This window comes from Diceros bicornis, chromosome 11 (assembly GCF_020826845.1).
Source record: "Diceros bicornis minor isolate mBicDic1 chromosome 11, mDicBic1.mat.cur, whole genome shotgun sequence".
Taxonomy (NCBI): domain Eukaryota; kingdom Metazoa; phylum Chordata; class Mammalia; order Perissodactyla; family Rhinocerotidae; genus Diceros; species Diceros bicornis.
The window spans coordinates 68060666-68087665 of NC_080750.1; the positions used below are offsets into that span (position 1 = coordinate 68060666).

The following is a 27000-nucleotide window of genomic DNA, read 5'->3' on the forward strand; positions in this document are numbered from 1 at the left end:
GTACCACACACACTACCTGCACAGACATATAAAAACCAAAAGTGTTTCTAGGTGCTAGTAAAACTTAGAAAATGTGATGAGGGGGTAATCATATTCACAACAAAAACAACAAAAAGTGAAATACATAGTAAAAAATAAAATGAAAAACAAAAAACTTATTACCTATGTGATGAGCAGTACACGTTTTAGTGATAAACCAAAAGAAGAAGAATTCATATATGTATGTATACGTCTATTATTGCAAACACACCCCCACACATATATACGTGTGTGTGTGTACTTACTGGATCTTGGAGTTGCGATGGTCTCTCTACATGTAACACCTAAGGACAAATTGGGATATGATATTGTGACATAGTGACAGTCAAAGTGTTAAAAATATTAATATATAAAGTGTTTTTACAGGTAAAAAAAAGACTAATCCCCCATAGAAAAGAATGCAGAAAGTATTAATAAGCAGGTCATAAAAGAGAAAATTAAAATGATCAAGTATAAGAAAAAATTCTTCAACCTCACTGATGAATAAAGAAATGTAAGTTAAAATGATCACATGCATTGCTGGAGGGAGTAAAAATTTGCACATTCTTCTGAGGAGTGATTTGACAGAGTGTGTGAAAGGCTTTAAATATGTCATAATTTTTGGTCCAGTAATTCTAATTCTTGGAGTTTTCCAATTGAAATAATTAAAGTTATGCATAAAGGATAATTATTGCTCTGATTTTTATAATAGTGAGAAATTAGGATTATGTTAAATGCCAAACATTAGGAAGCCATTTAAGTAAATTATCGACCATGTCATGAAAAATATGCAAGAATTTTAAATAATGTTATAAAAGAATATTTAATAACCTGGGGAAAAGTTTGATATATTGTTAAACGGGTAAAAAGTAGGTTATGTAACAGTGTGAATAGTATGTTTTTGAATAATTTTAAGTATATGTGTGTGTTTAAATCTGGAAGGATATAAGCAAAAATATTAACCTAGATCATCTCTAAAATGGTGAGATTATGAATGATTTTATTTTTAGTTCTGTATTTAAAATCTCTTATTTCTTAAACAAAGGTGTTGCTTTGATAGTTAGAATAATAGCAATAAATATTCATAAAAGATATACGCAAAAAGGAAAATTAAAATACACGCTCCTGTGTTTACTGCTGCCTAATGGGAGTGCAGGTGATTATTATTTTATTCTTTGTATCTTTTTTCTTTACTTCGATCATGGGTTGATTTTAAAACCATAAAATTTAAACAATAAACTTCTAAAAAGTAAAGGAGGAGAGGAAGAAGGAGAAAGGATAAAAGAATCAACTCTGAAAACTCTTTAGCGTAGTGGAAATGCTGGAATATGTCATTCATTCATTCATTCCTCCCTCCCTCACTCATTTCACAGTTGCTGACACTAAGTGCCTACTATGTGCCAGGCACTGTCTTCAGCAATGAGAATACAAAACACAATGAGTTCTGCTCTTAAGGAACTTGCAGTGGATGGTGGAGCCTGACATTAAATGAATGTACATGTAATGAAATATAATTGGAAATTCTGAAAGTGTATTATGCATAAGAACGGGGTTTTATGAGAATAAACCCACAGAAGGTTTATATATGCATGAATGTAAATATTTAAGAAAATAATTAAGAAAAAGTGATATTTAAGAGAAGAATTAATAGACAATAAAGGCATACTTGGGAAAAAGAAGAGGAGGAAGAAGGGAAAAGCATATAAAGGTAGTTTATTGTCTTCATAAGAAACTAGGGTATGGTTGATTGTATAATATTTCTGGTTATTTGAGAATGAGCAGAGAATTAAAAGTGTGTGCACCTGAGACAGAAATGATAAAATAATTGTAATAATACTGAAATTTTGAAATATCATTACAGTGGAAAAATATTAAATTGCTATTAATTTCAAACTTTTAAGTGTGAATTAACCAATGCCAATAGCAAAAATCCTTAACTGATTATATCTACTATGTATCGATTCTTAGATAATATCAGAACCTTCCTATTACCTGTGGAAGATTTAATTAGAAACTTTGCTTTATGGCTAGGATACATACTCAAAAAGAGGACTTTTATTTTTCAGCATTAAATGAACCCACCATAGACTATGGCTTCCAGAGACTGCAGAAAGTTATTCCGAGGCATCCCGGAGATCCGGAGAGATTAGCTAAGGTAAAATGCTCTGGAAATTGACATGTGATAACCTTCTTGTAGGATTTCAGCAAACTTACATAAATCCAGCAACTTAAGTCTCTTTAAAATTAAAATAGGCCATGAAATTTGGCTAAGCTTTAGATACAAGATGTATATAAAATATCTACTAACTATGAAATATATTATGATTAATCTCTGAGGAAATAAGAAATCTGAAAATATGGGCCTATACAACAGATACACTTCAAGTATTCAGCTTATGAAACATTGCCAACTTTACGAAAATAAATATTTGTATAATTGCTTAAAAGTGTAAGTTCCCACTCCTTTGTATTTAAATATAATTTAATTACCCATATTGCGGGGTCACATTAATCCACCATCAAGTATTCATTGAGGGCCTACTATGTACACAGGTATTTAATGAAGTGAAAAACATTTCCACGTAAAATTCCTATGAAATGCATCACTTTTAAATGAACTTGCTTATGAAAATTATATCATGAATCTGACTCATTATTTTAGCTTTCTTTATTTAAAAATACATTAATTTATAAGGTATTCAATTAATGAGAAATTACTAAATTGGAAAATTTATAGTTGCTTTTTAAGCACGCACATTATAAAATGCCATGTTCTCTTCTCCGTACTGTGAGTAAAATTCAAGTACCACAGTTGCTTCTACATCACACCTTTATTTTCCTCTTGGAAAAATCCCCAGCCCCACCATTAAATTAGATGATATCTGGAAAGTAGGTTAATAGCAATTTAAAAGGCTGTTAAAAACAGGAGGTGGAAAAGACAAAATGAGAGGAAAGGGATTACTGATTACTAATTCTCTCTGGTTAAAGTGAACAGAGGGAAATATTATTGAAAGAATTCATCTTTATTAGAATAAAATTTTGCAGCAGGCATTGCCAAGATAATTTCAGTACTCTGGACAACTCCTTGGCAAGCAGCTAAACTCAGGTCAATCAATCATTTAAAAGAATATTTGGTTAATTAGACTACCAGATATTTTAATGGAATGGTCTGAAAGTAGTTTTTAATGGAACTTCCATGACATTATTAATTTTAACCAACTTCACCCTTCATTTGATTGTTTTTTCTTTCGGTAGCACAACCATTTATGGAGCCATTTTATGGAGATGAATTCCACGTGTGTGTGTGTGTGTGTGTGTGTGTGTGTGTGTGTGTGTGTGTGTGTATGTGTGAGGAAGATCAGCCCTGAGCTAACATCTGACGCCAATCCTCCTCTTTTTGCTGAGGAAGACTGACCCTGGGCGGACATCCATGCCCGTCTTCCTCTACTTTATATGGGACACCGCCACAACATGGCTTGACAAGCGGTGCGTGGGTACGCGCCTGGGATCCGAACCTGCGAACCCCGGGGTGCCGAAGCGGAGCTCGCACACTTAAGCGCTATGCCACCGGGCCGGCCTGGATATGTTTTATAGAGGGATTTATGTGTATGATTATATTCTACCTGTCAAACCAAATGTAGGACCCCTTGGCTCATTATTTACATTTAAGGGAGATGTCTGGATTTTTATACGTAATTTTCCTTTGTGTTTGCCCTTTGGGGTTTTACCTTTCCTTATACCCCACCTTTTCTTTTCTTTTTCTAGGAAATGCTGTTGAAAAGAGCTGCAGATCTAGTGGAGGCTCTCTATGGCACACCACACAATAACCAGGTTAGATGCACACATCTCACACTCTATTGAGTTTGACTCTTCATGCTGGATAAAAATGCTCACCTCAACCTGCCCTTTTGTAGGACATCATTTTGAAGCGAGCCGCAGACATTGCTGAAGCTCTCTACAGTGTCCCCAGGAATCCCAGCCAGATCCCAGCACTGTCCAGCTCTCCAGCTCACAGTGGCATGATGGGCATCAATTCTTATGGCAGCCAGCTTGGAGTCAGCATCTCAGAGTCAACACAGGGAAATAATCAAGGTACTACCTTTCTCAGAGTCAAAATTCAAACATCTTAGACATTTAAAAGGTTGGTTCTGCTGGAGTGGGAGGAGTTGAAGCTTGATTCATATACCATCAAAAGAATGAGTCTCCAGGTAAGCAATGCAATTATCTATTGGATTATCTCAACATTATAGGTGGTGTATCATTAGACTTTGAGCTTTTTAGGTACCGGGTAGAATCTCTTTAATTGGGAATATTTAAGAATGAGATTGGCTATTGTGAATTTAGAAGGGTTTAGGCTTACTGAAGCTAGATTTACAGGTATTATTTGAATAAAATGTACACTTCTGCTATTGTGCTCATCCGACTGAATAATGGAAAGAAGCTGAATTACTGCTGTTATCATTTATTATACCCAAGTCTCTCTTTCTAGTAACCAAGGGTGAATGGCTTGATTTTATTTGGTAACTTCTATTTGTGTATCATCTCATATACAAATATATAGCAACACACATATACAGTTAGCTGTGCTTTTACATGTAAAGTATATTGTGTAAAGATTTTTGTCATTGAGGTTGATTTTATTAAGGTGCTAAATTTATCATAAACCATTTTTTTTGTGTGTGTGTGAGGAAGATCAGCCTTGAGCTAACATTCATGCCAATCCTCCTCTTTTTGCTGAGGAAGACTGGCCCTGGGCTAACATCCGTGCCAATCTTCATCCACTTTATATGGGACGCCGCCACAGCATGGCCTGACAAGCGGTGCCTCAGTGCATGCCCGGGATCTGAACCCGGGCTGCCAGCAGTGGAGCGCGCGCACTTAACCGCTATGCCATGTGGCCGGCCCCCAAAAATAATTTTTTAAGAGGAGTTTGTTCCTAATGATGTCTCTAACCTTGGAATAGTTTTATTTCTAATTTCATTCATCCACTGCAAGGGAATTCCTCCTTCTCATGCCCAGGGTGAGTTCTTCTTACAGAAAGGTGGGTGGGACATATTATTACCTTTTTTTTTTCAAATTTGGGTCATTTCCTAAATAGCTTTAGAGACAGCTATCTAAAGTGGGTTATTTCATGATAGATTAGGTGACTCTGTGTGCTGGGGTTTCAGAAGAATGGGGAGGACTCATCGTCCCTCTCCCCATCCCACCCACAGATTGGATCTCCCCACACTCAGTTGCTGATGCTTCCAAGTCTTAGGTCAAAGAACAGCACATTTAGATGAACTTATGAACACTTTTTGAATGAAAATGTTCCCAACCCCCACCCAAGGCATGGCAACAGCTTTGAGCTAACATTTCCAAAGCTGTGATCTGTAGAGTACTAGTGGCCCTTGAGATGTTATTAGGATGCCTTTTCCCCACCACTCCCAGAAAAGATGCTATGGTGTGTTAAATGTGGGAAACACTAGGTCAGCAAAGTTAAACCATTTGTTCTCTAGGCCCTTCACATACAAATCTTCAAGGAATGGCTATAGTACGCAACATCTGCCAAGCTTTATTTGACCACAGCACGCTTTTCTGAGTGTTACCCATTAATATCTCAAAGGGCTCTGGTGTTATATGAAATACGATTTGGGAGATGTCATTGCACTCTGCCGTTAGTCACTCATTCCTTGGCATGAGTTAGAGATGTTGACTGCAAATTTGGAAAAAGAGGAAGGAGGGACCATCGGGGACATGGCCTTGCATAGGATGGGGAAGGGAGAGGATGGTACAAAAAGGCTGAAGATAAACTGCAGACTTTCCACCACTGCCCAGGGTCAGCTTGGGGGTATCTGCAGCCTAGGGCCATGTGGACCCAGGCTGCCATATTTGGCCCATGCTGTGTGTGTGTGTGTGTGTGTGTGTGTGTGTGTGTGTGCGCGCGCGCGTGCGCACATATTGGGTCATTCATCTGGGCTTTTTCTTTTTGTCCAGGCTACATCCGCAACACAAGCAGCATCTCTCCACGGGGCTACTCCTCCAGCTCCACCCCTCAGCAGTCTAATTACAGCACCTCCAGTAACAGCATGAATGGCTACAGCAATGTCCCTATGGCCAACCTGGGCGTTCCAGGGTCACCAGGATTTCTAAATGGCTCCCCCACAGGCTCCCCTTATGGAAGTAAGTGCTCAGCCCATCTGTCTGGCTCTCCCTGTCTCTCTGTCCTTGGGTTTTACTATTAAGCCTTTTGAGGGAGAGTTGAATTCCTACATCTTACTGACTCATGGAGGAGTAGCCCAACTTCCTGATGAAATGTCCTTCCCACCTTTTGTTCTCTTCCCTTAGCTGGACTTGGGCTCATTTGGTTATTCAAAGCCTTCTGGGGGAAAGAAAAGGAGTGAAACTATTTCCCTTACAGAGAAAGAATGTATGTGGCTTGTGTAGATGGGAGAGAGGAATTGCAATTCCATTTCAGTTAACATTATGTACACTCTTCATTAGGCGCTTTCAGATGTAGCATTTTATTTAATCTACATAAGTACTTTCTGAGGTCAGTATTATTATCTCCTGTTATAGGTGAGGAGGTTGAGGTGTGCAGAAGTTAACTGACTTACCCAATATCACACAGCTAGAATAAGCAGGGCCATAATTTGGGCACAGAATTTATGACTTCAAGTTATTTTGTGTGTCATACCATGCTCCCTTCTTACTTTGTTACATGGCTCTCCCCTCCCTTGTGTACCTCCAGAGAGATGGAACTTGACTGCTTGTGAGAGTGTGATATATGGAGACAGAACCTCTTAATCCCAGTCTGTGGGCTAGCAGCAAGCTAGATGTTCTAGGAAGTTATGAAAACTCATTCGGGGTGCTCTGCGGGCTAAGCCAGGAACTTGCACAATGGTCCCAGGAGCCTGAGAGAATATGTGTTTTTCAAACCTACTTAGGGAATACTTCAGGCCAGAGGAGAAGCCGCCATGGAGAGTCTGAGTGATTGAGTGGAGTGTTCTTGAAATGCTGGATCTTGCTGCAAGGCTCTGCAGCAGGCCCTCTGTTCACCCAGGGTGGTTCCCTCCTGCCAGAAACAAGGGCGAGTCAAGGACAACACAGCCATTTCTACCACAGCTCAGGAAGGGACATGCCAAGGACCTGGAGGCTGCCTCTCTCAGCCTTTGGGCCTGTGGTTCCCTGGGGACACACACCCATGAGTTATTTCGGGGTTATCTGCTCAATTCATTACACTCAACACTCTACTTAGTGTAATAAGGACATAGACACCAAGTAGTAGAGGTTGGTTCTTTTGGCACAAGTAAAATCTTGTTGCTGCAAAGACACGAGTTATGTGTTGTGTCTTGTCTGATGGCCCAGATCAATTAGATCAGAGTGATCTCAGAAAACAAACTGTTGCTTGTTTCATCTGTTTATTTCTTTACTTGTTTTTACCTTATCTTGTTCCAAAAATGTTTAGGGGAATATTAATACTCAGATGGGTAATATGAAAGCATAAAAAACTGAGATGAAAGAAAAAAATAGGGATAGGAAAATCAGATGAATCCAAGGGCTAGGATAAATGCCATTCAGTCTATTCGAGGGAGCCGTTAATTTGGTTCAGAGGCATACAAGATGGTAAAGCAAAGAAAGAAACACTATTCGGTGTAAGATTTTATGTCTACATGTTATTATTATTATTATTTTTTAGTAGCTCAGGAGAAACCTGATTTTTCTGTTGCTGAGACCTTGGAGAGGTTTCTCCCATGCATCCTTGCGGAAAGGGAACCCTGTGTGCAGAAGGGACCGCATCTTCAACGGCCCTGACAAGTGACACACAGGCAAGAGAGCCATTGTGCAAATAATGTCACATAATATTGGTGACAACAATAAGAGTAATTCACAATTACATTCCACTTTACAGCCTAAAAAGCATGTTCACATATAGAGTCCAGTCAGATTCTAACAACAGCCTTATGACATGGATATAATAATAATTATAACATTTTCCCTTCTAAAATATGAAAGGTTATTAAATGACTTGCTCAAGTATTCATAGACTCAAAATATCATGTTTTAAAATTATTCAATAATATAAGAAATATTTAATATATTTATAATACATTATTAGGCTGAACCATATGAAGTTACCTCTTTTTGATTTCCAAAAATGGCAATTTCATATGTTCAATCATATATCTATTAATAAAATGTATGTATTCGGTTGAACCATATGAAATTGTCATTTTTATAGATCAAAAATAGTCAATATAATAGTACAGTGTGTGGTGTGGTGATGGAGGAAGAAGAAAGAGAGAAAAAGACAGGGAGGGGTGGGTGGGGTGGAGAAGGAGAAAGAGAGAGAATAGGGGAATGAATGAAAATGCCCATTGGGTGTTAACTGCTTAATGTTTCCTACTAGATAATTCATTTGGTAGGGAGGGACCCTTCCCACTTCAGCAATTGACAACTTCCTTCCACTATCCTCTCTTGATCACTCAGTCCTACTGCCACAAGAAAAATAATAACACCCCAAATCTTCAAATCACCCATTCAAACAAGACAGCATACACAGAATAGAAAGACGAAGGAGCCCTGCCCAGCAGGAGAGAGAGACACAGCACAGGACCTCGTCCTTGCTCCTGCTGGGTCTGTGTGATCCCTGCACCTTCATTTTCTGAGGGAGGGTCTGAAGGAGTTGCAGACTGGGGATGAGATTCCAAACAGTGCGTTTATTACAATAAAATCCCCTACTGCAAAAGTAGCCAGCCCTGGTGGGCTAGTGGTTAAGATCCGTTGCCCTCACTGCTGCAGCCCAAATCTGTTTCCAGGTCAGGGAACCACACCACCCATCTGTCGGTTGTCATGCCGTGGTGGCTGCGTGTTGCTGTGGTGCTGAAAGCTATGCCACTGGTATTTCAAACACCAGCAGCCTCACCCATGGTGGACAGATTTCAGCAGAGCTTCCAGACTAAGACAGATTAGGAAGAAGGACCTGGCCACCCACTTTTCCGAATAAAAACCCTATGAATAGCAGCGGAGCATTGTCTGATACAGCACCAGAAGGTGAGAGGATGGCACAGAAAGACCGGGCAGGATTCCACTCTGCTGTCCACAGGGTCACTAGGAGTCCACTTGATGGCACTAACAACAACTGCAAAAATACTGAATACCCCATAGAGTTCATTATACTAGCATCTGACCTGTATTTCTAACTAGCTAAGTCTTAACTTCTCTGGGAAATACAAAGAAAGCCCAGGAGAAACCATTTTGTCAATTGAGTTGCTCGTGTCTGAAAACATCATTCTATGATTTTTCATTTTATTTTTTAAACTAGTCTGAGGTGGCCAGGCCATGCCATGGAGCAATCACTTGCCAGAGATGTTAAAAAGAAATAAAGCCAAGCCTCTCGGTCAAGTTGACTTGCATTACGGCCAACGCAGAGTATCAAAAACCTGCGTCTTTACTGCTTTTGCTCTCACACCACTTCAAAAATGGCCAAACAGATGTTTTTTCAATTTCACATACAAACTTCACTTCCTGGCGGTAGCAGTGTGTGCCAAGTTCCAGCTCAGTGCAAGTTTCTATGGCTGAATTCTAAACCCCTGACAATAGAGGGTTATAATAAATGCTGACAGACCCCTGAGCGCCAACAAATGCAATGGCTCGATGCAAAGGAGGATGTGTGCCCGGTAAGGTCCAGCTGGAACTGTGCGAGCCGATCCATCCTTATAAGAAGAAAAGTGGTTTTTCCTTAACTCCCCATGCTCACAGAGATTTCTGGGCCAGACGTGCTTGCCTTTACTTTGGCCTCTCTCCATAGAGAGAGAGGTCCAGAGAAATTCTCAATTGCAAGTATGTGTGATCAGCTTTCCTAAAATGGTACATTCTGGTGTCCCCAAAGATGGGCTCCTCAACAAGCCTGCAACGCCCATGGGGCCACTTCTTTCAACGCAGCATAGCCATCAAGCAAATGCAAAGTTTGGAACAGAATCCACACAGACAAGAATCCAACCTGTCTTCTGGGATTCCTACCTCACTTACATAGTCTTAGACTAGGCCCTGGGCCTCGATGTTTTTATATTTTCAAAAATAAATATCAAGACATTTTCTATTGTGGAGTATTAAATGATTATTAGAGCATTTAGAACATATGAAAATAGTTTTAAAAAGAAAGCCTATCCTGGGGTCAGCCCAGTGGTGTAGTGTGATTAAGTTCATGTGCTCCACTTTGGCGGCAGGGGGTTCGCAGGTTTGAATCCCAGACATGGACCAAGGCACCACTCATCAAGCCATGCTGTGGCAGTGTCCCACATATAAAGTAGAGGAAGATGGGCACGGGTGTTAGCCCAGGGCCAATCTTCCTCAGCAAAAAGAGGAGAATTGGCAACAGATGTTAGCTCAGGGCTAATCTTCCTCACCAAAACAAAAGAAGAAAGCCTATTCTCACTGTAAAAAAAACCCTTAACATTTTGATATATTTCTATTGGTTTTATTTTTCAGAAAAGAAAAAAAAATCCTATTACAATAGTAACATTCTCATTATAGACAATTTGAAAAGTATATATATATATATGCGTATACATATATGTATATATAAAAAGAAAAATGACACACTTTATTTCTATGTGGAAACAACCATTGTTAACTTTTAAAGTATAACCTTCCAGTCACGGATAGATACATTTTGAAAATTGCAGCGTCTGCTCTGATGCACAACTAATGGGATTCTGCCGTAAGACCAATGAAAGAGAGTAGGAGAAGAGTGGCAAAATTACCTAAGTCACAGCTATGAAACTAGGCTCCTAAAATCCATCTAAGGTGCACACCTGTGTCTTAAGAATGGAGAACACATATTAGGCGTGATGTTTGCTTTGCAAAATTAACTACAATCAACAAACTTTTCCCAGGGATTTGAGAATTTATTAGTCTCTGCTTTTTTATAGCAGAAGGGTTAACAGACAACCCTGTTTACAGGCAGTAAAGCCTTAAATTGAAGAAGAACATTAACATCCAGGAAAGCTGTTATACTTATTGCTAAGGATTATATTATTTTTTACTAAAGAAATAGAAATTTTCTGTTTATTTTAACAACTTTGACTGGTTTCTGCTACATCAAAAGTAATACATGTTCATTGTAGAAAATTTTGAAAATATGGACAAGTAAAAGGAATACATTTAAGAATATTCATAATCCCATCAGTCAGAGATAACATTGTTAAAAGTTTGGATGTATATCACATCCTTCTTGACTTCTGCTTTGTATGTTTTTTAAAAAATAAAAGTGGGTTCGATGCATATGTTATTATGTAATCTGCTGTATTAATCTGAGGAGGCATATCTTTCTGTATCATAAATATATTCTCCAATATTAGTTTTAATGTTTGCATGGTGTTCCATTTTATGGACTTGATATAGTGTACCCTATTGCTGGTCAGTCAGTTATTTCCCAATTTTTCACCATTATAAAAATGCCCTTGGATCTTTTATTGCACATTTATGGTTATGTCCGTAGGATTAATTTCTAGACATTAAATTACTGAGTTAAAAAATATGCACATTTTAAAATACTTTGATACATATTGCCAAAGTCCCTCCAGAGAGGTTACTATCCCCTTAGAAAAGGAAGAGTATCTGTTTCCTGCCCCGTTAATTTTTTCTTACTCTTTATCAAGTTGGTAAGTGGGAAATAACATCTCCTTACTGTTTTAATTTGCCTTTGATTACTAATCAGTTTGAATGTTTACAGATCTATAAAGGTCTTTTGGTCATTTTCATTTCTCCTTTTGTGACTTTCCTTTTCATGTCCTTTGCCCATTTTTCCATTGGGATGTTTTTCTTTTTCTAGTTAATTTATAAAAACTTATTAGCTACCGAGGATATGAACGTATTTAAATAATTATCACAAATATTTTTCCTAATTTGTCATTTGCCTTTTTTGTGTGTGTTACAGAACTTTTTTGTCATGTGGCAAATTGATCTTGTGACGTTCTGTTTAGATTTGGGGGTTGAAAGGATTATGTAAATTATATAACCTTCCTAATTTTTCTACTAGCACCTTTATAATTGTGTTTTTACAAATAAATCTTTAATCCACTTAGATTTAGTATTTAACATGAGGAAGCACTCTAAATTTAGTCTCCAAATGGCTAGTGTCTTGTTCCCAAGCATTTATTTCCCCACTAATTTGAAATGTCACCTTTATTAAGTTTTAATTCTCATATATGCCCAGGTCTGTTTCTGGACTCTATTTTCTCCAAGGATTTGTCTGCCTGTTTCTATTCTAGTATAACACTAATGTCATTAATGTAGATTTATCTTAAGTTTTAATATCTAAGATAAAATGCCTCCTTACTACTTAAAAAAAAATTTTTAACAAAACTTTCTGGTTCTTACAGTGTTGTTGTTTTTTTAAATAGATAAACACAGAAATTGTGTTTGTTGACATACACAAATTAAAATTCCTTTTAGGATTTTCATTATAATTGCATTAAATTTTAAATTAATTTGGATGTAATTTGGCATTTTACAAAAATTTTGTAAAAAATATTTAAATGAGCATGTTAGCTCTGTGCTTGTTTAACGTCAACGATTTTTTTATATCACTGAGAAAAGCTTGAGATGACACCTCTTCCACTGAGAGGCAGCCACATTCGATCTAATGAGCCCACTTTAGGTTGAGATCTGTTATCAGAAAAGAAATATTTGTAAAAGTGAGTCATATGCTGAATATAAATGGAATCAAGTGTGTGTGTATGTGCCTAATTCACATTATAAAAACCCTCCTCTATTGTGGTGTACCAGGGGAGGTTCTGCTACTGCAGACACAGAAACCACGGCGCCATTTTGGAGCCTGTGTGGATCACGTAGTATGGCAGCGATTGGACTGAGGTCAGAATCAGGGCCTCCTGAGTCTCTGCTTTTCTTTGGCCTCTAATTTTCTGTCTTACAGAAAGGGGAGAGGTCCCCCCAACACACATTTCATTGATGCTAAAACCAAGGCTAGGAGATTTTACTTGCAACTATCAGTAAGATCCACTCCCAATGCTGAACCCCATATCCTATCCTATGATAATAGTGAATTAACCCAATGTCTTCTTCATTCACATCTTCAAATATTACATGAGATTCTTCCAGGACTTTATCCTCCTTTCCCAGTTTTTCTTTTGATTCATATTACTTGAGGAAGATAAAGCTCTTTTTTTGAAGCCTTTGGCTTGTAGTTGGCTGTAAAAGGCATCACTTTGGAGGTCTGCTGTATGACTGCTTTACATACACAATTGCATGAACACAGCCCAAAGTATATCTTTCTAGGGAGAGGGGAGAAACAGGGATGGAGTCTTTGATAGGACCTCAGAATGTTTGACCTTCAATTTGCCATGTACTTGGTCTTTGAACCATAAGTCCCACTTGTGTCCTTACTTTCAAATCTACTTTGTGGAGTAGCTGGGCCACTGAAGGTACAAAACAGGAGTTAGCACTCCTGGGCTCTATCCTGTGCTTTGCCATTAGGTTGCAATTCTTACTTTTTTTTTTTTTAATTATTTTATTGTGGTCACATTGGCTGATAACATTGTATAAATTTCAGGTGTACATTATTATATATCAGTTTCTGTATAGATGGCATCGTGTTCACCAGCAATAGTCTAGTTTTTATCCATGACCATATGTATGTGCCCCTTTACCCCTTTTGCCCTCCCCCCACCCCTTTCCCCTCTGGTAACCACTAATGTATTCTCTTTATCCATGTATTTGTTTTTCTTCCACATATGAGTGAAATCTTCCACATATGAGTGTCTTTCTCTGTCTGGCTTATTTCTCTTAACATTATTCCCTCCAGGTCTATCCATGTTGTTACAAATGGCACGATTTTGTCTTTTTTTTGTAGCCAAGTAGTATTCTATTGTATATATACACCACATATTCATTTATCCATTCATCTGTTGATGGGCACTTGGGTTGCTTCCACGTCTTGGCTTTTGTGAATAATGCTGTGATGAACATAAGGATGCATAAATCTCTTTGTTTTTGTTTTTTGTTTTTTCTTTTTGTGAGGAAGATCAGCCCTGAGCTAACATCCATGCTAATCCTCCTCTTTTTGCTGAGGAAGACCAGCTCTGAGCTAACATCTATTACCAATCCTCCTCCTTTTTTTCCCCCAAAGCCCCAGTAGATAGTTGTATGTCATAGTTGCACATCTTTCTAGTTGCTGTATGTGCGATGTGGCCTCAGCATGGCCGGAGAAGCGGTGCGTCAGTGCGCGCTTGGGATCCGAACCCGGGCTGCCAGTAGTGGAGTGCGCGCACTTAACCGCTAAGCCATGGGGCCGGCCCTGCATAAATCTCTTTGAGTTGTATGATTTCATGTTCTTTGGATGAATACCCAGTAATGGGATAGCTGGATCATGTGGTATTTCTAATTTTAATTTTTTAAGAAATCTCCATACTGTTTTCATAGTGGCTGCACCAGTTTGCATTCCCACCAGCAATGTATGAGGTTTCCCTTTTCTCCACATCCTCTCCAACAGTTATTTCTTGTCTTGTTAATTACAGCCATTCTGACAGGTGTAAGGTGATATCTCATTGTAGTTTTGATTTGCATTTCCCTAATAATTAGTGATATTAAACATCTTTTCATGTTCATTTGTTTATTTTTTCTTTTGTTTCCCTCGCCTGAGTAGACATGATATTCGAAAAGATACTGCTGAGACCGATGTCAAAGAGTGTACTGCCTATATTTTCTTCTAGGAGTTTTATGTTTTCACGTCTTACATTCAAGCCTTTAATCTATTTTGAGTTAATTTTTGTGTATGATGTCAGATAATGGTCTTCTTTCATTCTTTTGCATGTGGCTGTCCAGTTTTCCAAACACTATTTATTTAAGAGACTTTCCTTACTCCATTGTACGTTCTTGGCTCCTTTGTCGAAGACTAGCTGATCAAAGATGTGTGGTTTTATTTCTGGGCTTTCAATTCTGTTCCATTGATCTGTGTGTCTGTTTTTGTTCCAGTACCATGTTGTTTTGATTACTATAGCTTTGCAGTATATTTTGAAGTCAGGGATTGTGATACTTCCAGCTTTGTTCTTTTTTCTCAGGATTGCTTTGGCTTTTCGGAGTCTTTTGTTGTTCCATATAAATTTTACCATTCCTTGTTCTAGTTCCATGAAGAATGTCATTGGGATTCTGATTGGGATTGTATGAATCTGTCCAAGAATTCTTTTACCAAATCATGTGACTTGGACAGTTCACATTTCTGGAGAATATGCTAAAATGAGTCCCTGAAACTTGACCATTTACTATAAGATGCTATATCTAACAATTTTACCCTTGGGGACTCTAGTTTACCCTTTTCTTGAGCAAGTTGAACATAGAAGATAAAATTATCTTCTTGTATGATGTCACTTGGTGGAGTATCTGACGTTAAGAGGTGAGGCACTTCATTGTGTAAATTGCCTTTATTTTTCTTGGAAATTACAGCACTTAGCTTTTGGCTTCCTTTTAAGTAATTTTAATGTTAATATTGTTAATATTGGTGTTTTTTCTACACATTACATCAGAGGAGGCTGACTTGCCACTTTATTTCCCAGGAGCTCTGAAAATAGAGGGAGAGGGAGGTAATCTCCTAAATGTTAATAAACTTTTACGTATAATGAGGAAGTGGACCGTAGAGATGGCATTCTCAGGGAGGATGTCAACCCTATAGATCAAACCTCTGGAGCCCTAGGACTTGCCAGGGAAGCACATAGCTCCCAAACAGGCCTCCTTTTTAGGGTGAAAAAGAGGTTTCCCTTCTTGAATGGATTTGATGATTTTTCAGACGTTGGTCTCAGTCTTCTCTTGTCAAGCTTCTACTTAAGAATTGAGACCTGTGACAATCTCACCTCCTGCTGATGCCATCCTGATGTCCCAGGCAGAAAAGCCGGATGCCTGCTGTGTCTCCTTAGCATTGTGAACGTTCTCCAACAGGATTATCACCCTGTTGGTTGTTTTGTCAGTTCCTCCCACTGGACAGGGCAGTCACATTAACTTTTTTAATACCTGGAATCTGGAACAAGGCCTGGAACAAATTAGTAATTTTTATTTTTATTTTTATTTTTTTTTGTGAGGAAGATCAGCCCTGAGCTAACATTCATGCTAATCCTCATCTTTTTTTGCTGAGGAAGACCGGCTCTGAGCTAACATCTATTGCCAATCCTCCTCCTTTTTTTCCCCCAAAACCCCAGTAGGTAGTTGTATGCACAATTGCACATCCTTCTAGTTGCTGTATGTGGCACGTGGCCTCAGCCTGGCCGGAGAAGCGGTGCGTCGGTGCGCGCCCGGGATCCTACCCTGGGCCGCCAGTAGTGGAGTGCGCGCACTTAACCGCTAAGCCATGGGGCCGGTCCAGTAATTTTTAAATAAATGAGTCAGGTAGTATGTACTGAAGAAATAACAACTCTCACATATGTCCCTTTCTAAAAAAGGATTGTACATTTGCTTTCCAGTCATGTCATCAAGTCCCACTGTTGGATCTTCCAGCACATCCTCCATCCTCCCATTTTCCTCTTCAGTTTTTCCTGCTGTCAAACAGAAGAGTGCCTTTGCCCCTGTCATCAGGCCCCAAGGCTCCCCTTCGCCCGCCTGCTCCAGTGGCAATGGAAATGGATTCAGAGGTAAGTGAAGGTACCACTTTGGGAGTAAGCATGATACATATGCCACAGGGCCAGCAAAGTAAGAGCCAACTGCACAGCATCATTCTGTATCTCTAGCCATTTACCTACATCTTTGTGTACATGCTTTGGTGTTTTTATCATGGGGGATGAATGGCTTGTACAACTGGGATAGTACTCTATCCAAGAGCAAGATGGGGGAAAACAGAGAAGTCTGCAAGGTCACAGAATTAACTATGGTAGAGCCATACATACCCCCCAGGAGTGTCTGGACTCTCCAGACCATGGCTTTCCACAAGACCATGTCACTATTTCCCAGTGCCCGGCCACATCGGATGCCACATGGTAATTAATGCTTACTTAATTGGCCTGCCATCTGCAGTGCACACACATTCCCATGGCACATATGGATAGGATCCATCAGGAGCAACCAGCAAATTCTAAGAATTCTGGTTACATGCTAGTCAAATTGATAGCAGGTGCCTGATCAGGGGTGGGGTCGGGAAGAAATTTAAAAAGACATACTGTGTCTAAGAACAAAAATTAATATCACCTGTCAAACCCATTTTTGACCAATGTCCTAAAATATAATATGACATGATGTAACACAAACGTGATGAGTACATGAGAATCTAATCATCTCATGTGCATGGGAGGCAGCTGATGGCAAAAGAGCAGATTGGAAACTGCTGAACGCCGTAGATCTTGACGCCCCACATTATTTTTAGGCTGCTCGTGGTGTCTTGACATAAAAACATTCACGACAAGCAGTGTTGGATGAAACCACAAAGGGCAGAGGTTCAGTTAACCCCTTGTGGATCCAAAGCCCTGAGGTCAGCAGAGCCGTGGATGAGCTGGCTGTCTCTGGGATGGCATCTGCCAAGTGGCTTTATGATTGTGCATGTGTTCCTATCCTCTGGGGACACCTGTGAGGGTTCATTCACCAGTTGTGGCTGAGCAGAGCTCTGGGAGATACATTAGGTTCCTGTCCCATCCTATCATTAGAGATGATGGTGACTCCTTGAAGTCAAGCGTCTTGGCAGAGAAACTGTGAAATAAGAACTGAAAACCCAGCTCTCAGAAGGGTCCCTGAAAATTCTTTTACTTCTAACTAGATAAAGCAGCTGGGTCTACATGCCACCCAACATGTGAGTAGTTGGAAACATCTGTATGTTTGAGGGAAGTTTTGTTTCTTGGTTTTCATCCAGATGCCTGATCTGTAGAAAAACAGGCTCAGCCCGAAGCTAAGTGTCTCCACCTGCCCTGTCTCTCATCAAAGACCAGTGGTTTCCATCCCATCGTTAGGGGATATGCTCAGAACTTTTTCCATGATGGCTTCATCTCCAGACTGGGAAATGAAAACAATTGCTGAATATTTACTGTAGCCTCCCTTTCCCCACGACTGAGGCTGAGAGAGTGGCTGAGCTGCACATTCTTGATGTGTCTGTCAGTTACATGAAGGCACAAGCTCTGGACTCTAGTTTCATTTCTATAGAATCACTGCAAAGTCCCGAGCCTCCTTTGGATCCTACAGTTCCCTCCGAATTTCCCTGGCGATTTGAACCTTAAGAAGGCGGGGGGGAGGGGGCCGGCCTGGTGGCATAGTGGTTAAGTTCGAATGCTCTGCTTCAGCGGCCCGGGGTGCATAGGCCCGGATCCCAGGTGCAGACCTATGCACTGCTCATCAAGCCATGCTGTGGTGACATCCTACATACAAAATAAAGTAAGATTGGCACAGGTGTTAGCTCAGGAACAATATTCCTCAAGCAAAAAGAGAAAGATGGCAATGGATGTTAGCTCAGGGCCAATCTTCCTCACCAAGAAAAAAAGGAGGAGGAGGAAAAGGAGAAGAGAAGCACTTAAATTAGGATTGTAGATTTAAAAATATTACAAAGAACTATGAAAATGTAAGGTAATGAGTGGAGAAATAAAAGAATTCTGAGGAGAACCTCAAAGAGTATCTACCATTGGAAGAACACTAGACTTGACTTCCCCAGACGTATGCTAGAGTCCTAGCTCAGCTCCTTCCAGGCTGTGTGAATCTGTTCAAGTCAGTACCATCTGAGAGCCTGAGTTTCAACAGGAAAAGCGATGGCTATCTCTAAAGGTTGTTGTGAGGTAATTTGTATGAAGAACTAGGGAAGGTAAAGGTTATTTCATACAGCTGGCAAAAAGAAGGCTGGGGTTGACATAGGATACCTTCTGAGGCCTTGACTTCCGCTCTTCCCCATTTTGTACCAGGTGAGTAGAAGCTCAAGGCCCAACCTGACAAGGTGTCCCATTGATGCAGAGAGGGAATAAACCAAGCTGACACTGAACGCACTACCCACAGTCACTGAATGAAGGAATCCTGGGATTGTAGGGGCTGATAAGCAGGAAGCTCCATCTCTTTAGAGACAAAGAGTGAGAGAGTGAAAATGTGGTCTGAGGTGCTTGGGTGATCAGAGGCCGATGGAGAGGTTTTTCTCTCAACTCATTGTAAGGTGAGATGCTCTTGATCATGTGCAGAGGGCATGTGCAACCAACACTCTCTAGACTTGCTAACCGTTATTGAGCACCACATGCAAGATGCTGAACCAAGCACTTTACATGAATTATCTTGTTTAAGCCTCATATGTGACCCAAAGGGGAAGGTCATACGTTATCACCATTTTAAGTTATGTAGCTTGCCCAAAGCCACACAGCAAGTGACTGATGACTTGAACTCAGACATTTTGACTCCAGAGCATATACTCTGACAGCCTGCTGTCTCTCCAGGGACAAGAATAGTATAATTCCTCTCCTCCCCCTTCACCCATACATACTTTCCACCAGGACCAAAGGGGGATGGTTGCTTTCCCATGAAATGCCCACGGTAAAAAGAAATTGGACAAAGTGCACGTAGGCATTCTCCCCTCCCTCCAGTGAAAATGCTTACTTTTTCTCCAGTAAACTTCTGCTTTCTGTCTGTTGCCTATGGTTTCTACAAGCAAAAAGTCAGGGTCACCACGTAGCAGAGATCCAGCCACCCAGTGCCGATGTGAGACTAGGAAGAAGGAGAACGTGTGCGGTCTGTCGTTCTTCCAGCATGCGGTGGATCTTGTTCTTTGAGTGGCTCTGCCATTTTAGGAAGCCCCTTGAGTAACTCTCTGAGGACCCAGAAAAAGGAAGAGGCTGAGGAGTTTCAAGTGTAATAGACAAGTGAAAGTTGAAGATGTGAGCCAGACTCTTACTGCCAGAGAGCTCGTGGGCAGTGTTCATTGTCCCACCTCCTACCTCATTTATCAGGCATTTACACTTGATGAGTATAGATTGTCAAGATCATATTATGCACTATGTGCCTGATTCATTTTCCAGCTCCCTCTAGGAAAAAAAATAAAATAAAAAACCTCCTACACTCTGGAATAATTACCAGGGTTGCTAGATCTCCAAATCATCAGGGAGTGTCCAGAATTGAACTGCCTTTATTGAAAAGTTACATCGATTCAATATATAGGAATACAGGCAAAAATAATTAAGGCTTTGCTAGCTGTGTAAGACCTCAATCCAGATCTCACAAACATTCAATAAAGGCTGTGTGGGCTGGGAAAGAGACTGCTGTCAATTTTGCCCAAGAAGACTAGCTGTCACAGAGGGGAAGGGGAGGAGGGAGGGGGAGAGAGAGAGAGATGGAGAGAGAGAAAGATGTGTTGGGGCAGCAGGAGGAATTTTGGCCATTTGCTTATAAGCTTAGTAAGTCCCACTCAGCAAAATGCTTCTATGATATTTGATAAGCCCTAGATGAGATACAGACAATAAAACTCAAAGGCTCAAATTCTAGATATGGCTTGAAGTTTTGATGCGAGGAAACTATTCTGCCAGTTTTTAAGAATATGAAAATTCTCTAGGTTCATCACCTGAAGGCCAATTCCAGAGGCGTGCATTCTGCTGTGTGATTTTTCCACAGTATGCTGATCCCTGCTTTATTTCCCATATCAAGGGGAAGCCTTGGATCTGATGCCCCCGAGACAGGCATTGTCCGTATCCTTTTGACTAGATGAAGGAGACGCTGAACACTGCCCTTGGATAGGGGATGAGGAGTGGAGATTGGAGTGACTCCCAAATTAGGAACTGAATTAAGTCTTCTGTTCCAGTGGATCAGCATCCGTTAGTGAATGAGCATCACATATCAGCAGTGAGCACCAAAAGAAAATGAGCTAGTCAGGAAAAAAAACAAGCTTATCAAATTTCAGCTAGAATGGATGGAAACCTAGGATGGACAGATAGTCCCATTTGTTATAAATGTTATAAATGGACTATAACTGAGTTATAGTAAATAACTCAGTAGTCTCAGCACCTGGAATTCTCTTTCCTGTTCCAACTAAGTGATATGGAACTACATAATCTAGAAATTATTTTAGTCTGATAATGAAAAATATATCAAGTATATTACAATTTAGTTTACACATTTATGTCTATTATGTCATGAATACAATCCATTAATATCAAACAAAACAAAACAAAACAGAACTGTTGGCCTCCCAAGCAAAACTTCAACAAGCTTTGTTTATATTTCAGTGATTCAGTAAGGCTTCGGTTCCTCTGATAGGCTGTCCGCTAGACCAGACCCAACCTAGAGAAATGGGTTCCCATATCAGCTGAGGGTACCATCTCCCTGGATTGTACCAGACTCTGTCAGTCGTATCCCCTGCCCCTCTCTCTGGGTTATAGACTTTAATGTAAAAAGTCTCTGAGTCTCATTCCTGTGTCACTCCTTCCTTGCAGCCATGACCGGACTTGTCGTGCCCCCGATGTAAAGAAGAGGAAGAACTGCTTTCTTATAGCACAAAACTACTTACTCTGATGGACCAATAATGAAGAAAGCACTATAAGCTCTTTGGGGAGACTTGTACCCCAAAATGAACATGATGGACAGATTTGGGTATGCAAGGAGCTTACCTGCTCTCATGTTTCTCGTGTAGCTCTGATGGGGCTACACAAACTGACCCTCTTGGGGACAAGGACAAAAGATGTCATTGACATAGTCAGTGCAAAGAGCAGAAATGCAATTCTTTGTTATGAACATTATGAGAACCACCTTCCTATGTTTGTAAAATATTTAAGAAAAAAAATTGGCAAACAATTCATGCTTAATATTTTGGATACTATTTGTTTTTCTTTGTAGGAAAAAAAAGTTGAAAGTTTCTATTTTCTATGAAGCCTTTCAGATACCAATTTAGTTTATGCAGAAAAAAAATTGAACAAAACAGGGTACCAGCATGGAAGACTTTCTTAAAACGAAACCTGAATTGAATGATGAAATGTTGTTGTATGTGTGTTTGCTTATAGTATAACCTCTTTAAAAAACAAAACAAAACAAAACAAAAAAAAAGGGAAAAATTTTAAAATGTTTTACAATTATTTAAATAAATAAACGTGTAACTTATTGTAAGTAGAGGTAGAAATTAAGACCTTTTTGGAAGAGAGGAATTTCTCTTCCTGATGTAAAATGAAAATGATGCAAACATGTAGTAACAAGTTTAAAAGGTGTGTGATTATTACTGCAGTTACTTACTAGACTCTTATCCCCCATCCTGCATCCCCCTCTTTTTCCGTCATTTTACTGACCCACACGCAAGAACATGTACCTTATGTAGATTCCTAGAGAACACCCCCATACAAAAACCAAGATTCAAGTCCATGCACGTACACAAATGCTCAAGCCCATCAATTCATTCCCAGCTCCGTCTGTATTTTTAATTTATATTAGCTTTCAATTCTCCCCTGAGCAGTGCAGAGAATCCCTATGTTATAGTGCATCCCCAGCTTTGTATCCCAGGGAAAGACATGTCTCAGCTTAAAGAAGAGCCAAAGCCATGTGACTTTCCCAACCAAGTGGCCCCTTTGGAATTCTTCCTTGACAGAGGCACACGCTCCCCGCTCTGTGGTTACCTGGTCCAGCACAGAGGTCTAAGCCCCACAGAACTTCAGAAACAGGCTTTGAAGAAGAAGACTCTGTTCCTTGAACTCTTAAGTGTCACTCATAGAATGTCCATGTCCTTTCTTCTCTCTGCAGATTTCCCCTTTCATGGCATTAAACTCTTGAAAAAAATATGTATCCAACTTGACAGTTTCCAGGCAAGAATGGGATGGGGTGTGGAAGAGGAATATTAAAAGCCCTAAATCCCTCTCCTGATGTTCAAAGAAATGGAAACCCAGATTCTTAGCAGCATCAGAGATTAGGGGCATCTGTGTTCCAAGCAGCACAGTTACCCAGGCCTGCAGGGGGCCTCTCCGCAGTTCTGGAACTAGCTCTTATGGGGAGAAACCTCACAGGAGCTGCTAACAGTGGCTGGGTCTTGAAAGCCTGTGTGATCCTGGAGATGTATCCAGACTTATTTGGATTGCCAATAAGGATGTCATTTTTTTTTCAGGTCAGGGTTCTCCTTGTTCACTCATTGGCACCACAGTATAGTCTATACACAGACTTTGGTTTGGGGTTTCTGGTTGGGGTTCTAACATTAGAAATTGATGCAGCTCTCATGGGAAAAGATCTTTAGTGCATCTGAGCCAATTTTAGATGACGTCATAAATTCTGCCTCCCTTCCGTTTGCCTGTTGATATATGCCCACACCTATTCAACCCACAACAGTCTTATTTGCCTTTAATCTATTCTGGAATTACCCAATATGACCCAAATGTTATTTCTATGCACATGAGAATCCAAGGTTTTGGAAACCTGGCATGCTTATAATTATTGCTGACAGTCCTCATAGTCAGGGCTTAAAGCATCAAAACACAGGGAAACACACAAGAGAAAGTTCCCTGGTGAAAAATCAGATGGGAGAGGAAGAGTGTGTGGAATACAAACATTACCACCCAAAAGTGAAGGCAGAACAAAATTAAGCATGTTTAGACCTGGGTTTGAGCCAATCCAACATAAGGAAATGTTTTTTTTAAGTAGCGTTGCTTTTAGAATCTGTGAATTTTGCTCTTGCATGAAGATGAGTGCAGTACTGTCTTCAAAACGATTGTAGAATTTGTTGGTAGCTTTACACCGAAAAATGTGTGTAACTAAATACCAGACATCCTTGACCATTCAGCTAGAACCTTGGCAGCAACAGATCTATTTGATTGTACAAATGTGTGTAAGGATTATTTTTAGTGTACCAATAAATTAAAAACAAAGCTACTCTGTCCTCTTTGGTCATTGCTGTTGAATCATTTCAGTCCCAGGTTATTTTTGTGCCACTTGGAAGATGAGTATTTCTATAGGTAATTACAAATTCTATCCTATCTTTGTAAGAGGAGCTGTGTAAGATTTTTCATTTAAAGGGACAATTTACTTCATTATTTATCTCATTTTTTATTATAGCATTGTATTTTTTTCCCAATTTTTCTTTGCACATTTCAATATGCATGGTTTAAAAACCATTATCTTCTCTACCTTTTGTACAGTAAGGTCTCATTTTCAAACTGTATAGTTTCATTTTATTGTTTTGCATTGTCAGTTATATACAGTATAAAGTTGCTATGCACAGAGCTTTTTGTAAAGACAGCTTTTTGTTTACTGTTTTTAATGGTCTTATGAAAGAATATCTTGTTTGTAAAATGAATATGTCTACTTCAGTTTTAAACTTTAAATTATCCTAACAAAAAAATAAAATTTTTGTACTGTAAAAATGATTGGAACTTTGCCTTTTTTTTTTTTTTTTTTTTTTTTAGTGGAAAAAATTTGGTTAGGGATTTGTTCTTAAGTTTGGGGATTTTTTTCATAAGTGCTAGTCCCTGAGCTCTGGTTGAGGAAATCTTACTACAGCTTTTGCTTACATAGAAAGTGTGCTGAGGTGCTCACTTCAAGGAGCGAAAACGTATGAATTTAGGTCACTTTTCAGTATGTATTTATATATCCATCTGGTCAAATTTCTTCATAAAAACTCAAAGGATCCTACTTCCTAGGCTGGACTTTGGCTATATGGAATTCTTGAGGTCAGTGGGTAGTCTACTTAGATTTAAAACTGTGTTGAATAAACGTTATAACTGACCCATCAGACACTGGGTAAAGAATTGGAGGCTGGACACAGCCTATTCTTAAATCCTATTCCTATTCTTAAATCACAGGAAAAGAGCAAGACATATGCCCCTGCAAGGAAATAATCCATAGAAAATGGCTCGTACAGGAAGAGAGAAGGGCTGTGGAGCTCAGAGATGATGGCCATCAGAGAGGGTTGGAGTGGTCAGAGAAGGTTCCATGAGGGAGGCATGGCTGGACAGGGCCTTCAAAGAATGGTAGGAATTTCGCAGTAGAGGTTGGTAGTAAGCACTGCAGATGGGACGGCCATCAGGAACAAAGATGGTAAAGGGAAATTCACAAAGTACATTTAGGAGAATGTGACCCTAAACATGACTTTCAACCAGTCTATTCACAAGCATACTCATAACTGGATTATCTCATTTCTCTCTACAAGGGTATAGATGTCTTCAAACCACATAAACTCTGTTCCTTGCATAAGTGGATGAGATGCTCTTTCTAAGCACTAATCTGAGAAAGCCACTGTAGTTTTGCTTTTCTCTGTGAAGACTAGCCCTCTGCCTAGACTGCACTTCACCGTGATCTTTGCATGCCTGGTGTCTTCTCCTTCTTCAGGCCCCAGTTTAAGTATCATCTACTCAGAGAGGCCTTTGCTGACCTCTCACCAGGCAGGTTTCCCACTCATTCTCTTTAGCTGAACTCTGTTTGTGGCCTTGTCATGATTTGTATTCCTTTGTGGTCCACTTTAGACTGAAGGCTCACAAGGACGGGGACCATGTCTGTCTCGATACTGTACGTGGAGCACAGAGCTCAGTGCCTGAGGGGCCCCACAAATACTTATTAAAAGAGTGAGTGAGCAGACTGAATTCTGATCCCTAGAGGCAGCTCTGCCTTGTCATGTGGGAGAGGTAGCTGATCTGTCACAAATGATAGGAAATGGCATCACTTGAAGAATCCACTCCTTAGGGATTATCTTGTCAGTCAAATAATCAAACAAATGATAAAGTGTGTCTGTAATGTAAAGTGGCTGGTTGTCTAATAAACATAGGAAACTCAAAAGGGGAGGGAAGTGAGCCAGAAGAGACCTCTGGCTGGTAGCCTGTTGGGTAGGTTGCTTTGCCCCTTGGCCCGGGAACTTATCCCATTTGGATTTTCATGATGATCAGATGTAATTCCAGAGCCAGAATCAGGGCCTTTTAGGGTAATGTACATTCCATTCCTTTTCCAGATATGACACTTGACTTGTTGACCTCACACTTGAATCTCAAAGAGCACAATAAGGTGCATTCGCCAAACTGCAAGAAGTTAAGAGTGGCTGTGGGGCACTGAATGTGAAAGAGTGATGAGATTTGAAACTTTGAGAATTAGGCAGGGGCTATATCTTGACTTTTTCACCCTGCCAGAGAGTTTATTTTTATTTTTATATTTTTTAATTTTTTGTTTTTTGCAGTAACATTGGTTTATAACATTGTATAAATTTCAGGTGTACATCATTATACTTCTATTTCTGCATAGATTACATCATGTTCACCACCCAAATACTAATTACAACCCATCACCACACACATGTGCCGAATTATCCCTTTCACCCTCCTCCCTCCCCCCTTCCCCTCTGGTAACCATCAATCCAATCTCTGTCTCTATGTGTTTGTTTATTGTTGTTATTATCTACTAATTAATGAAGGAAATCATACGGTATTTGACCGTCTCCCTCTGACTTATTTCACTTTGCATAATACCCTCAATGTCCATCCATGTTGTCACAAATGGCTGGATTTCATCGTTTCTTATGGCTGAGTAGTATTCCATTGTGTATATATACCACATCTTCTTTATCCATTTGTCCCTTGATGGGCACTTAGGTTGCTTCCAAGTCTTGGCTATTGTGAATAATGCTGCAATGAACACAGGAGTGCATGTATCTTTACGCATGGGTGTTTTCAAGTTCTTTGGATAAATACCCAGCAGTGGAATAGCTGGATGATATGGTAGTTCTATCAATTTTTCAAGGAATCTCCATACCGTTTTCCATAGGGGCTGCACCAGTTTGCACTCCCACCAGCAGTGTATGAGAGTTCCCTTCTCTCCACATCCTCTCCAACACATGTTGTTTCCTGTCTTGTTAATTATAGCTATTCTGACGGGCGTGAGGTGATATCTCATTGTAGTTTGATTTGCATTTCCCTGATAGTTAATGATTTTGAACATCTTCTCATGTGCCTGTTGGCCATCTGTATATCTTCTTTGGAGAAATGTCTGTTCAGGTCTTTTGCCCATTTTTTAATTGGGTTGTTAGTTTTTTTGTTGTTGAGAAGCATCAGTTCTTTGTATACTTTGGAGATTAAGCCCTTATCAGAAGTATGGTTTGCAAATATC

The 27000-nt window shown here is 39.7% G+C and overlaps 1 protein-coding gene across 6 annotated transcripts in view; it reads left to right on the forward strand.

The window, feature by feature from the left end:
* Window positions 1-21456, forward strand: part of EBF2 (EBF transcription factor 2) — a 187973-nt gene extending 166517 nt beyond the window's left edge. For 3 of the 6 annotated variants that reach the window (XM_058549802.1, XM_058549803.1, XM_058549804.1), the window contains 6 exons: window positions 2085-2173; window positions 3784-3849; window positions 3933-4110; window positions 5995-6180; window positions 16470-16637; window positions 21378-21456. In XM_058549802.1, the coding sequence (XP_058405785.1) occupies window positions 2085-2173; window positions 3784-3849; window positions 3933-4110; window positions 5995-6180; window positions 16470-16637; window positions 21378-21409 (719 nt within the window). In that variant the 3' untranslated portion in view covers window positions 21410-21456. Of the gene's footprint in view, window positions 1-2084; window positions 2174-3783; window positions 3850-3932; window positions 4111-5138; window positions 5142-5994; window positions 6181-16469; window positions 16638-21377 lie in introns of all 6 variants that reach the window. The other 3 variants (XM_058549806.1, XM_058549807.1, XM_058549805.1) reach the window with 2 other exon arrangements.
* The last annotated feature ends 5544 nt before the right edge of the window (window positions 21457-27000 follow it).